The sequence below is a fragment of the Wasmannia auropunctata genome, unplaced genomic scaffold (assembly GCF_000956235.1).
Source record: "Wasmannia auropunctata unplaced genomic scaffold, wasmannia.A_1.0 LD336099.1, whole genome shotgun sequence".
NCBI lineage: Eukaryota > Metazoa > Arthropoda > Insecta > Hymenoptera > Formicidae > Wasmannia > Wasmannia auropunctata.
In genome coordinates this window covers 159,775-171,684 of record NW_012026791.1, presented here as the reverse complement: position 1 = coordinate 171,684, position 11,910 = coordinate 159,775, and the positions used below count along the sequence as shown (strand labels likewise).

General features: G+C 28.2%; 1 protein-coding gene across 4 annotated transcripts in view; it reads left to right on the top strand.

Moving 5' to 3' along the window:
• The first annotated feature begins 2,917 nt into the window (after positions 1-2,917).
• LOC105461700 (synaptotagmin-A-like) overlaps positions 2,918-11,910 on the top strand; it is a 16,546-nt gene continuing 7,553 nt past the window's right edge. Inside the window, exons 1-8 of one of the 4 annotated variants that reach the window (XM_011708221.1) lie at positions 2,919-3,249; positions 4,168-4,209; positions 4,454-4,598; positions 5,904-6,020; positions 6,782-6,870; positions 6,947-7,078; positions 7,256-7,453; positions 8,944-9,096. In XM_011708221.1, coding sequence (XP_011706523.1) covers positions 4,457-4,598; positions 5,904-6,020; positions 6,782-6,870; positions 6,947-7,078; positions 7,256-7,453; positions 8,944-9,096 — 831 coding nt within the window. In that variant the 5' untranslated portion in view covers positions 2,919-3,249; positions 4,168-4,209; positions 4,454-4,456. Of the gene's footprint in view, positions 3,250-4,073; positions 4,210-4,453; positions 4,599-5,903; positions 6,021-6,781; positions 6,871-6,946; positions 7,079-7,255; positions 7,454-8,943; positions 9,097-11,910 lie in introns of all 4 variants that reach the window. The other 3 variants (XM_011708227.1, XM_011708215.1, XM_011708233.1) reach the window with 3 other exon arrangements.

Sequence of the window (11,910 nt, the reverse complement as noted above, 5' to 3'; positions counted from 1 at the left end):
GTGCCTTGTCGACTCAGTTGCGTGCGTGCGTGCGTGCGTGCGTGCGTGCGTGCGTGCGTGCGTGCGTGCGTGCGTGCGTGCGTGCGTGCGTGCGTGCGTGCGTGCGTGCGTGCGTGCGTGCGTGCGTGCGTGCGTATTTTATATGTAATTTTATACGCACAACAAAGCAAATAAAGTGTTATAGAGGTAAATATCTTAAAAAGTAAAGAAAATACGACGCAGTACTTCGAACAAAAATTTTAGTATTTTAAAGGAGTATATGATAATGCTAATGATCGATTTAATATTGAGCCGCTATATAAAGAGCGCATAAAGCGCACAGCTATTCTATTTTACGTTAAAATGTAAACTATCTTTGTGAATTCTTTATGGATTTTGCTCGTTATATTTGTAATACAATAATTAATAAAAATGGACGGTCAAAAACAATTGGCCGACGAATTTAATAGTATTTCGTTGTTGACACCGACTTGCAAACACTATCATCTGGTTTCCGTACATAAGACTCTTAAGGATATTTAATACCTACAATAATAGTTAAAGGACTGATTTTGACGAATATGCTCTTCTCATATAGTTTGAGTAATAAGGATTGTGCAGAATGTTATCATTTATTCAGAACTAGAGCGCAGAAATGCTTCTGTTACTTTTTTCCTGAGAATTTTCGAAATTTACTCAAACTATATGAGAAGAGCATATATTCGTCAAAATCAGTCCTTTAACTTTTTGCTACTATTGAACGTATTAAACATCCTTAATATGTCATGTATTTGGCGAAATTCGAGTTATATGATACACAACTTTAATGCAATACAGACCGAGCAACTTTTTTATTGCTTCCTTTATGGCGTAATTTCCGTTCAACACATACGACTCCGTTTTTAATGAAATTCATTTATTATTTTGACTATGTTTCGATTGATTATTTGTGCGACTCTGTATAATTTGTTTTATTTTAATCACTGACTACACTGCAATGCGATTTTTCATTGCTTAAATTAGTAATGCGATTGAGAAAGTCCTAGTAAGGATCGAAACTAGTTTCATTGCGTTTTATGTTAGAAAATTAATTAATAAAGTAATTTTTACATCCTGTTAAATTACTCGCCTTTGGCTATTCATTCTTATTAATTATTATTTTTGTGAATTATCGATTTTTTGACCATCTTATTTTAATATTTACATAAGCAGAATAAAAAAATATTATATTATATAAAAAAATGGTATAAATTTTATTAAAGAAAATGGCCATTATTTTCATATGACCTTTCTTAAAAAGATGTTTTTAATATGAAATCATTATTATTTATAATATGTTCTCCTTAAAATCTTAAAATTTTTGTGCAAAACATTTTTTCATATTTTCTTTAATTTTCAAGATACTTATCTGTAACACTTTATGCGCCGCATGCTGTATATGTATTCTTCGCATTTTGTTAACAAAATGTACGCTTATTACGTATGCGCATATTCATGTCTTCTTATACGTTATCAGCGAGAGAGAGAGAGAGAGAGAGAGAGAAAGGGAGGGAAGAAGGCAGTGAGAGAAAGGGGAGAAGCAGCGAGGGAGAGGGAGAGAGCACGATTCCCTCATACACATATCATGCATATATTTACATTTGAATCCTAAACAACATACGGTACGACATCACATAGGCGTGCATGTGTGACTTTTAGAATATAAATATAGTATATATTGTTGTTGTTATTATTATTATTCTTATTAATAACGTTTAATATTATTAAAGTATATGGGATATTTTTATAGAACTTTAATGATACGGAAATAATCTTCGGAAAAAGATAATATTTATAATTAATATAGAATTTTGTGTGGGTGTATTATAGTTGCAACTTACATAGGCCATTACAATAAACCTTACATTAATCATAAATATCTTTTTATCAATCATTATTAACACAATAAATTTTTTTAAGAAGTTTAAGTTTTGATAACAAAAATTTGATGTAACTTTTATTGCAATAAAATTTTTCTCACATATTAATCGCAGATTTATATATGGAAAAAAATAATATTTTATTAACAGTATTAGTTTTTGAAAATAATTTTGTAATAATTAAAAATAATCTTAATTCAACAACAGAATTAATGAAATAAATAATATTTTATTAAAACAAGAATATAAAAATACATTTGTTTCATTAATACTTATTGAATTAACAAGATTATTTTCAATTTGATTATTGTCGCTTATTAATACATTAATTTTTCCGTGTGATTGTAACATGCTAAAATAGATTGAAATCATTCTTTTTGCAACTTTAATAGCCAATTTTTCAAAATTGTGGTGTAATGTGTTAAAAAAACTATTTTTATTTAACAAAAAGTGTTATACAAATATTATATAATTCCATTGCTCCTCAAATTGAATTTTTCTAATCGTAAAGCTATGTATAAATAAAACACAAGCGCGTGATAATAAAGAAATTAAATTTGCAAATTTATACAATTATATCGATTATATAATATTAAATTTTTTATAATGCAATATTTTTACAACAATCTTAAATCTTTTATTTTCTTAAAAAGATCAGTATATAAATACATGTTTCGAATTGAAACAATATACATATATCTATTGAAATTATATATTTCATGTAATTTTTTTCACATGTAAACTACATTAAAAACCAAATAAATTTTGGCATTTTATTTTATGTTTAAATAATTTTTTATTTTAATTTATTATTCAAATATATACTTTAAAAATAATTTTTACAATTAAATTAAGAATTGGCGTTAAAGAAGATTGAGAACTATTTCTACGGAAGATGAAAAGCATTTAGTAGTTGTTTATTGAATGATATTAAAATTGCAAATGTACAGTCGTAGGTCTCCAATCGAAGTAGTCTCCAACGCAACGTAAGTATTACTCATCTACCTGCGAACTATCGGTAAGATAGTCAGAGGCGTAGAACCTTCCTAAGGGGAACGCCTATCATTGTCTCGACGTCGTATATGCATTTGTTCACTTGACTGAGGACGTAAACGGCCACATACGAGCCCGTCACGTCTGTGCTGACGAAGCAGAATGGAACATTTAATTGATTAACTCGGCTATTGGATCGAGTGCAGTCGCAAATTCGCGTTCGTGAGTGTAACAAACGCAAACTGCGAGTTCATCTATTGTCATCATGAGATTACAACATGATCGAGCGAGTGCCGTGCAGATACTCGCGGAAAGTAATCGATAATCGAATCCAAATTGTCCATGATAGGCGATCTTCGTGAGTAACGTTTGTAAATCGAGCACTTTTTTGATTAAATTGCAAGATTATTAAATGCATGGATGCAAGATTATTTGATAAAATCTAGGAATATCAATATTACATACAAGAGTAACGATGCAGTTGTGATAATCGGTATAACAGAATTTAAGAAAATAGATGATCAATCTCGTGAAACATGTTAAATATTTTAGATAATGCTCAATGTGTTAAATTAATCGTTATCAAAACTAATATTTCTACATATACATATTGTATAAATATAATGTGTGGTATGTAATATGAGATACGCAGGACGGTGCGCGAATATCTGTCCTTGTTATTAAGTATATGTTCCAACAGCCTTGGTTGTAGTTGGAAACGTTATCGCTGATTCCGGCATTATGACTTCGTTTCCGCACATAAAACTCGTTATTTCGCTGCGTTATTTTTACGAAGCTATTGTACGTAATAAATCCCTGATACACGCGTGATAATGCAAAAATCCAAGATATTCATTTCTGTATTATTTCTAAGCAAAATTAAATTGAAAATGAATTTGACAGAAAAGCTAAATATATAGTTTCTCTTAGATTTATTAGATGTTACAAAGAAAATATATAATACAAAATATAAATAAAATTTGCAATAAATAATAATTTCTTTCTTATTTTTACTGAGAAAAAACGTAATCGTCTGAAAATATTCTGTTTCGAATCGTTACTTTTGCGATCAGTTGTTCAATGAAAATAAAACATGAACAGATATTCTAATACGATTTGATAGTGTTTCTTTATTATTAATTGTAAGTGTCATTCGTTTCGCTACTTTTTGCTCGAATGTAGTCAAGAATTATTGGTGACACAAGTGTTTCTTATTCGGTGTCAGTGTGCTGATGTGTATACATACACTTCATTTTTCATGTTTCTATGTTGTAAGAGACACATCGACAAATGTAGTGGCAGCGAATACCTACGAAACGTGAGTGACTGATAACTTTCATTTCCTTATCTATATAACATTACTTAACAATCTTCAAAATAAAATGCTAATTGAATGATAAACATTTTTATGATAAATTAATTAAAATGTACGTACCAGTTATCCGAGAAGTTTTGTTCAAGATGACAACATGTAGCCTCTATGTTTCATGTTACTATATTACGAGTTTATCTATAATCACATCGATGTAGTGACTTTGAATTCGAATTTCTGTGAGTTTCAGTGAATGTCGCACGAAGACTTTTTGGGCCCGTGGGGCCTACCAATTGTAATTGTGATAGGAGTAGGAATCATTTTGATCGCATTGCTCCTGTTTGTTTGTTTCCTCACGCCCGGTTGTATCGGCTATGAATGCTTCAAGAAAGAAAGTAAGATTATCAACTGCTTTAAAAAATTTATTTTCCTTAAATTGATTATATTTAGTTATTCACGATTATCTAGATTAATAAGCAATATCTAACAATAAAATTAGTATTGTTAAATGTGGCGTCAATCAAGGATAACCATATAAAGTCGTTCTCAGCAAAGTATTTAGCGTGCGCGCGTGAAATTAGCTTCATTTTTTCAACATTATGAAAAAATGAATAAAATTTTGAATAATTTTTTTATGAATTCTAACTAATAGCGTTTTAAGTAAAAGAATCAAAATTGAATTTCTTTAGACTTTTCAATTCTTAGATAAAAATTTTTTAAGAGAAATTATTCAATTACTTTTTTGAAAATTTTTTCAAAAGTGCGATATTATGTTTAGAATTGTAAATAAACTTTTATAAGTTTTTAACTTTTAAATTAGAATTTTATATATTGTCTGTACATAAAACTACTTAAAATTTTCTGAGAATTTTAAAGAAAATTAAAATTTTTAATGAGAAACCATAAAATTAGTTACTTTTAATTAAAAATGATTTTTTAAGAGAAATTTTCTTTGCTTTAAACAGAACTCGTTCTAAAATTTATCTCAGAATTCTAAAATTTTCTAATGAATATAAATATTCACAATTTCATTAACTTTTTCATAATTTTGTAAAAGTGGAGTTAATTTCACAAAGATAATTTAAAACAATTACTTATACTTTTAGTATCTTTGATAATTACTTTAAATGTAATTTTGAAAACGATATTTTTTATAACTAAATTATTTAAACTTAATTTAATTATAAATTTCTTTATAATAGCTTTATAAATATAGGCGAATTACGCCATTGCACTATGTCATATGACACATATATGCACCTGGGTAAATGTTGTTTCTTTCGTTTCCTCTGCAACGTTATATAATTAGATACGTCAACTGCTAACACACAAGACATAAGAACCTTCAAATATTGTTATTGAAAACACACGTCTGATATATTTTCTGCACATATTTTTCGCGTGAAAAAATCTTTGATGTTAAATTTTTATTACATTTATCTACGCCTCACTATTAATCATCATATGATAGCTAATATTAATTTTTGTAGTAATATTTAGTAAAGATTGATTAATTAGTATCTAAAATTGTGCAAGAAGAATATTTCAATATTCCATAAATGCGGTAGTATCAGCTTAAAAATAATAATACCAGAAAAATAGAAATCTGAGCCAAGGACATAAGAGTATATATATGTATATATTTAAGTCGCTATCTAAGCTAAAAATGGAAACGTCATTCTTGAAATGGTTTTTCACAGGCAAAGAGGACAAGAGCGTGCCTCTGCGAATAAAGAATCAAGAAAAAGAAAACTTAAAATTAAATGATGTCAGTTATAGATCTTGGAGACTCGGTAGTTTATATGAAAATGACAACGGTATGTATGAATTTTATACTACTTTTATTTAAACTTTAGGAAGACTTCAGATGTCTTGATTAATTCCACGTTTTTTAGATTTTATTTTTAGATTACAATTTATCTTACTTCTATTACCAACCGTTTTGCTAGATTGCAAAAATTATATAGATAAACAGCAAGAGAATAAATTATTTGTAGATAATATATATTAATTCATTATTCTATAGTAAATTCTATAGTAGATTGGAATGTCATGATAAAAATATATATTAAAAATATATTAACATTAGTACACACATACACGCACACACGCGCACACACACACACACACACGCACGCACGCACGCACACGCGCGCGCACGCACACACACACACATACACACACACACAACACACATACACACGCACGCACGCACGCACGCACGCGCGCGCGCGCGCACACACACACACACACACACACATACACACACACACACAACACACAACACACACATACACACGCCGCACGCACGCACGCACACACACACACGCGCGCGCGCGCGCACACACAGCAGACATTACACTTTATAAGTTTATCTAATTTTCATATTAAATCTATTAAGTGATATAAATTCATTAAGTTTAATTTTGATAAAATTTGAAAAGAAATTTGAAATATAGCCGCAAGAATTAAAAAATTATCAGAAATCATCTTAAGGTTAACAAATCTGATCAACATCTATTATTGATCAAGAAATTCATTTTTAGTGTAAACAATAAAAAGAAATTATGCAATGCAGGTACTATTAGTGAGAATGCAGAATCTCATAGGAATTCGTTCAATTCTACCAGTGCTCAGTGCAAGAATGTGGACTGCTCTTCTACACTAGTAATTATGCACAGTCAACGCAAATAAAAGTTCCATCGCATCATTTGGCGATTAATTAATTTTCTGTAAATTGCAGAATTTGATTTATACAGATAAGCAGAAAAATGATAAAAAGATGAAAGAGTTTCCGACCGAATTGACAATGAGTTTGCAATATTTACCCCCCTGTGATGACATTATCACTGGAAAACTCGTTATCGGTATCGAAGTGCGTTATTGGCATCTTATGTATGAAGAAGTTACAAGAAAATTTTATTAATAATAACATAAATATTAAAAATATCTATTTTATACTAAAGCCATTTAAGTGACTTGATAGATCTTGGATCAAATAAATTCACACAACAAAAAATGAAACACATTCTTGTATTTGTTTGTTTTACAGGCGCTCTGTGGCCTTCCTCCAAAACAATACAATGGTACATTGGAACCTTACGTTGCATTGAATATTATGAAGCAATCATGGAGTTATAGCAAGCGACAAAAATTGCATAGTTTTAGAACAAGGGGCATCAGGCATACTGCCAGTCCGATCTACAAAGAAACTTTTATTATTGCAAACACAAAGCCACAGGAAGCTAAGGTAAATTTTTTATCAGAGTATGTATATAAGGTAGAATAATAAAGTAATGACGCTGTTTTTTTCCTCTTATGTTGCCATGTTGGTAATCCTGTAGTCTGTTATCACTGTCTATGTTTGATCTTGGTCCTTTCTCTATTCCAATTGACATGGTCCTATGTTCGTTAATCGGAGTAGCAACTTAAAATATTAAGATGTGTTTATGTTGCTTGTAACGAAAATGAATTCGCGTAATACCACACAGCAAATATGCTATGTATGAAAGGAAAAAATATATATAGTTCTATATTGTAAATTACATATTGTTTTTAAAGAATTAAGCAACTGAGTGTTTTCTTTATTACAATTGATTTATCTCATTATTTTGTGCTTAAAAATATTAATTGGTATAATTATCCAGAAATCAATAGTTTGATTTATGTATGAAATATTTCATGTTATGTCAAAATATGACGTAATAAAGTATAAAATATCTCGTAAATTATTGAATTTTCGATAGCTTTACAATAGTTTTATATGCAGAATAATTAAAGGAACCATAACTATGTAAAAAAATTATATAATTAGTATTGTAATAGCGGTATCCTTTATATAGCTTTGAAAAATTAATTTTTTTTAAAATTATTTTTACCATTATTTGTCCCCCTTCAGACTGTAACTTTTATTTTAAACATTTTTCCGCATCTTTTATACTTTTTGAGATATTTCGATGCAAAACTTAAAATGTATTACACATAACTTAAGATAATTTATAGATTCTTAAGCTTTGATAAAAAAAAAATAAGGACTAGGTAATATTAAAACATATTTTTATAAAAAAAGAAAAACTCGCAGAGTAGATATAGTTCAACAAAGTAATAAAATCAACCGTTGCTTTTTTTAATTTAAAATGTAAAAAAAATATTTCCCGGATACTAAGACAATTTTAATTACGATTTTCGGATTCAGCAAGTGAAATTGAGTAAGAAAAAAAGGTAAATTAAATTAACGTTCCCCGTGTGCTTCCCAATTTGCCTAAAATGCATGAACTGCGATGTTACGGCAATATGAAATATATACGAAAAGTTCAACAAGTTTCTTTCCGTAACATTATCGCGAAATTTTACACAAAAAATAGCACATCGTTGTGCTAAAAGAATGTAGAATCATGCTATTTGGAATTGTGTTGTGAAGTAGGGGAAAGTCACACATAGTCAGTGATAACAGGCTGCAAATTTGCTAATAAAAAGGAAAAACTCATTATTTTATTGTTTGATCATGTACTTATATTTGAAAAAAATAAATTAATTTAATATTTCTATTAATGTATTTTATATTTTTTTACAACTGTAATAACATATAAATTAATATCTTCAATTTAAATATATACATTAACATTTTATAAAGATTTAATAGCACTTGCGTTGCTAATTTTATGCGAAAAAAAATCTGAATCTATGATGGAATCAGCAAGTTGTTTCAATTTACTTTTCCGCAAATTATTTTTCTTTTAGGAATGGATATTAGATATCATTGCATATGATCATGACAGATACGCAAATCACACAGAATTGTGCTCGCTTAAGGTATCGTTGAAAGATATGAGAAAAATTTTTTACAGTCCGGAGATTCACATGTTCAATTATAAAATGAAGCCGTGTTATCAGGTGACATATTAGCAATACACATATTTAAAAAGTTAGATAAATTAGATATATTAGGAAAACTATAACATTGTATTACAGTAAAATTTCCTCCGAAGTGCGACAATACATTTCCCAAAAATATTTTTCCCGCTGAACATGATGCTATTGGCAGAATTTGCCTAACATATCAGGATTTTGAGTAAATAGGAATAAAAGTAGCAAAAATGGCCACTTTTAACATTTTTTTGCGTCAAAACGGAAACTGGTTTCTAAATAAACCCAACGGTATCTGAAAGTATAACACAAAAGCTTTCAGACTTTAGTTCATGATCGTACGATTTTTTTTCATCAAGTTATGGCTGTTCAAATTTTAGACTTTCTGTAACATTGACACATCTTAAACATAGACATATAAATAGGAATAAAAGTGGCATGAGAAGCTCTTTGAAACAATAATTCCGCTATTTTATATTAACAATAAAGTATAATAGCAAACTTTGATTTTTCGTAAAATACATACACACATGACAGAAAGGTTTTGAAGTCATTAAATACTATAGAAGTGACAAACCATGGGTACATACAGGACACATCCTGACTTCTGTGTAAAACACACACATACACATATAAATTTAAAGAGTATACACCATATATACTCTCTAAATTTTCTGGAGTGACTTTTCACTCTTTTGGAGTGAGAATTCACTCCAGAAAATTTACGTATCTTTCTTGTAAATTGCACAAAAAGTCCAAAATTCAAACAGCCATAACTTGAAAAAAAGTTATATAGTCATGTACTAAAGTTCATTTGAAAGCTCTTGTATAATATTATACTTTCAGATGTTGGGTTTACTTAGAAAATATCAGTTTCCGCCGTAACAAAATATTAAAAGTAATAAAAAATGCCATTTTTGGATACTTTTATTCCAAATTACTTAAAATCCTAACGTGCTAGGCAAATTCTGCCAACGGCATCGTGTTCAGCGCGAAAAAATCTTCGGGAAATATATTATTGTCGCACTTCGGAGAGAAAAAAGTTTTTTTGTTACACAGTGTAAATAGTGATTTAGAAATAATAATAAATAAACAAATAAAAGGTTAAAAAAGAATAATTTCAAATAAGACCGATATATGTATATATCATATGCCTATATATTCATGCCTAACCCTACAAAATGCATGATATCAGTACAATCAGTTCAAAATTATTGTTTAAAAAAAAGGTTAAAAAAGGCGCTAAAAGTACGTGTTTTTCGAGAAAAAACTGTTGTATTAAATTAATAAAACGTCTAACCCTACAAAATGCATGATGCAATCAGTAAAAAATTACGTTTTTAAAAAAAAGTAAAAAAGGTGCTAAGAATACATTTTCATGGAGAAAAAATTGTATTAAATTAAAAAATAAGACCTAAGCGGTGCTATTCCGGGAAAAAAAGTTCCATATATATAATTATATATAATTATATGCAAAATATGTCCATATATATTTTTTTCCTTTGTAAAATTATTCTTTAATATAAAATTGATAATAATAAGAAAAAAACATAAAATAATTAAAAAAATAATTTTTACATTGGTCTCTTTTACAAAAAATAAAGTTTGAAGAAATGAGAAAAATTGCTCATATATAATTATATATAAGTGACTAAAAATATACATATATAATTATATATGAACAATTTTTCTTATTTCTTCAAACTTAATTTTTAAAAAACAATGTAACATCCTTTTAATTATTTTTTATGTTTTCTTATTATTATCAATTTTGTATTAAAGAATAATTTTACAAAGGAAAGAAACATATACGAACATATTTTGTATATAACTATATATAATTATATATGGAACTTTTTTTCCCGGGATCTTCAATTCTGATCTAATAAAACGCAAGTGATATATAAAAAAATAATATATCATTTATCCAAAAGATTTGATGATGTCAACAACCGGTGCCAAATTTACAATTTTATAAAAAAGACTTTACAAGAGTAAATATTAAAAAATAAATAAATCCTAAGTGGTACGTATCTTTATAAAAAAAATAACATACATTTATATAAAAGATTTGATATTAATAATTGGCACCAAATTCAATTCTTAAAAAATAACCTTACAAAAGAAAAAAGAAAAAAAATTATATAATCTAAATAGTATATATCTTTGTATTCTCATTGAAGATCTATTCCAATCCAAGTGATAGCAACTTTAATTTTATCACTTGGGTTGGAATAGGAAGACCCTACAATGGGAATACAAAGATACATATATACGTATACTATTTGGGTTGTATTTTCTTTTAATTTTCACTTTTGTAAGATTATTTTTTAAGAATGGAATTATTGATATCAAATCTTCTATACATGGTGTCCAGTAAATCGTCTGCAATACTTTGAGAGATGATTCGGGACTCAAAAAGAAGGAAAAAAGGTTATATAAACATGAGTCCGGAAATAAGTTGTTTCCCGCGAGTTATAACCATTTTTATGTTAAAAAAAATGTAATTTATTTGTCATAATCATAATTATAATAACAATTCTAATTTATGATAATCATCATAATTAGTCACAATTATTTATTTTTGTACTCAGGATTCACCACGTGAAGACATAGTCCACTGGGCTGTTTTTTATTTTTTTAATTTTTAATTTTTATTCTTTTTTTCAATTTCTCGATTATTTGTAAATACAATTATACACTGCTCAAAAAAATTATGACATAGAAAAATTTTGAGCAAAAATTGGTCAACTTTGGTTAACGGTAACTCCGCGAAAAATTATCATAAAATGATGAACTTTTTTTCAAATGAAAGCTTGAAATCCTGTCTCTTATACACAT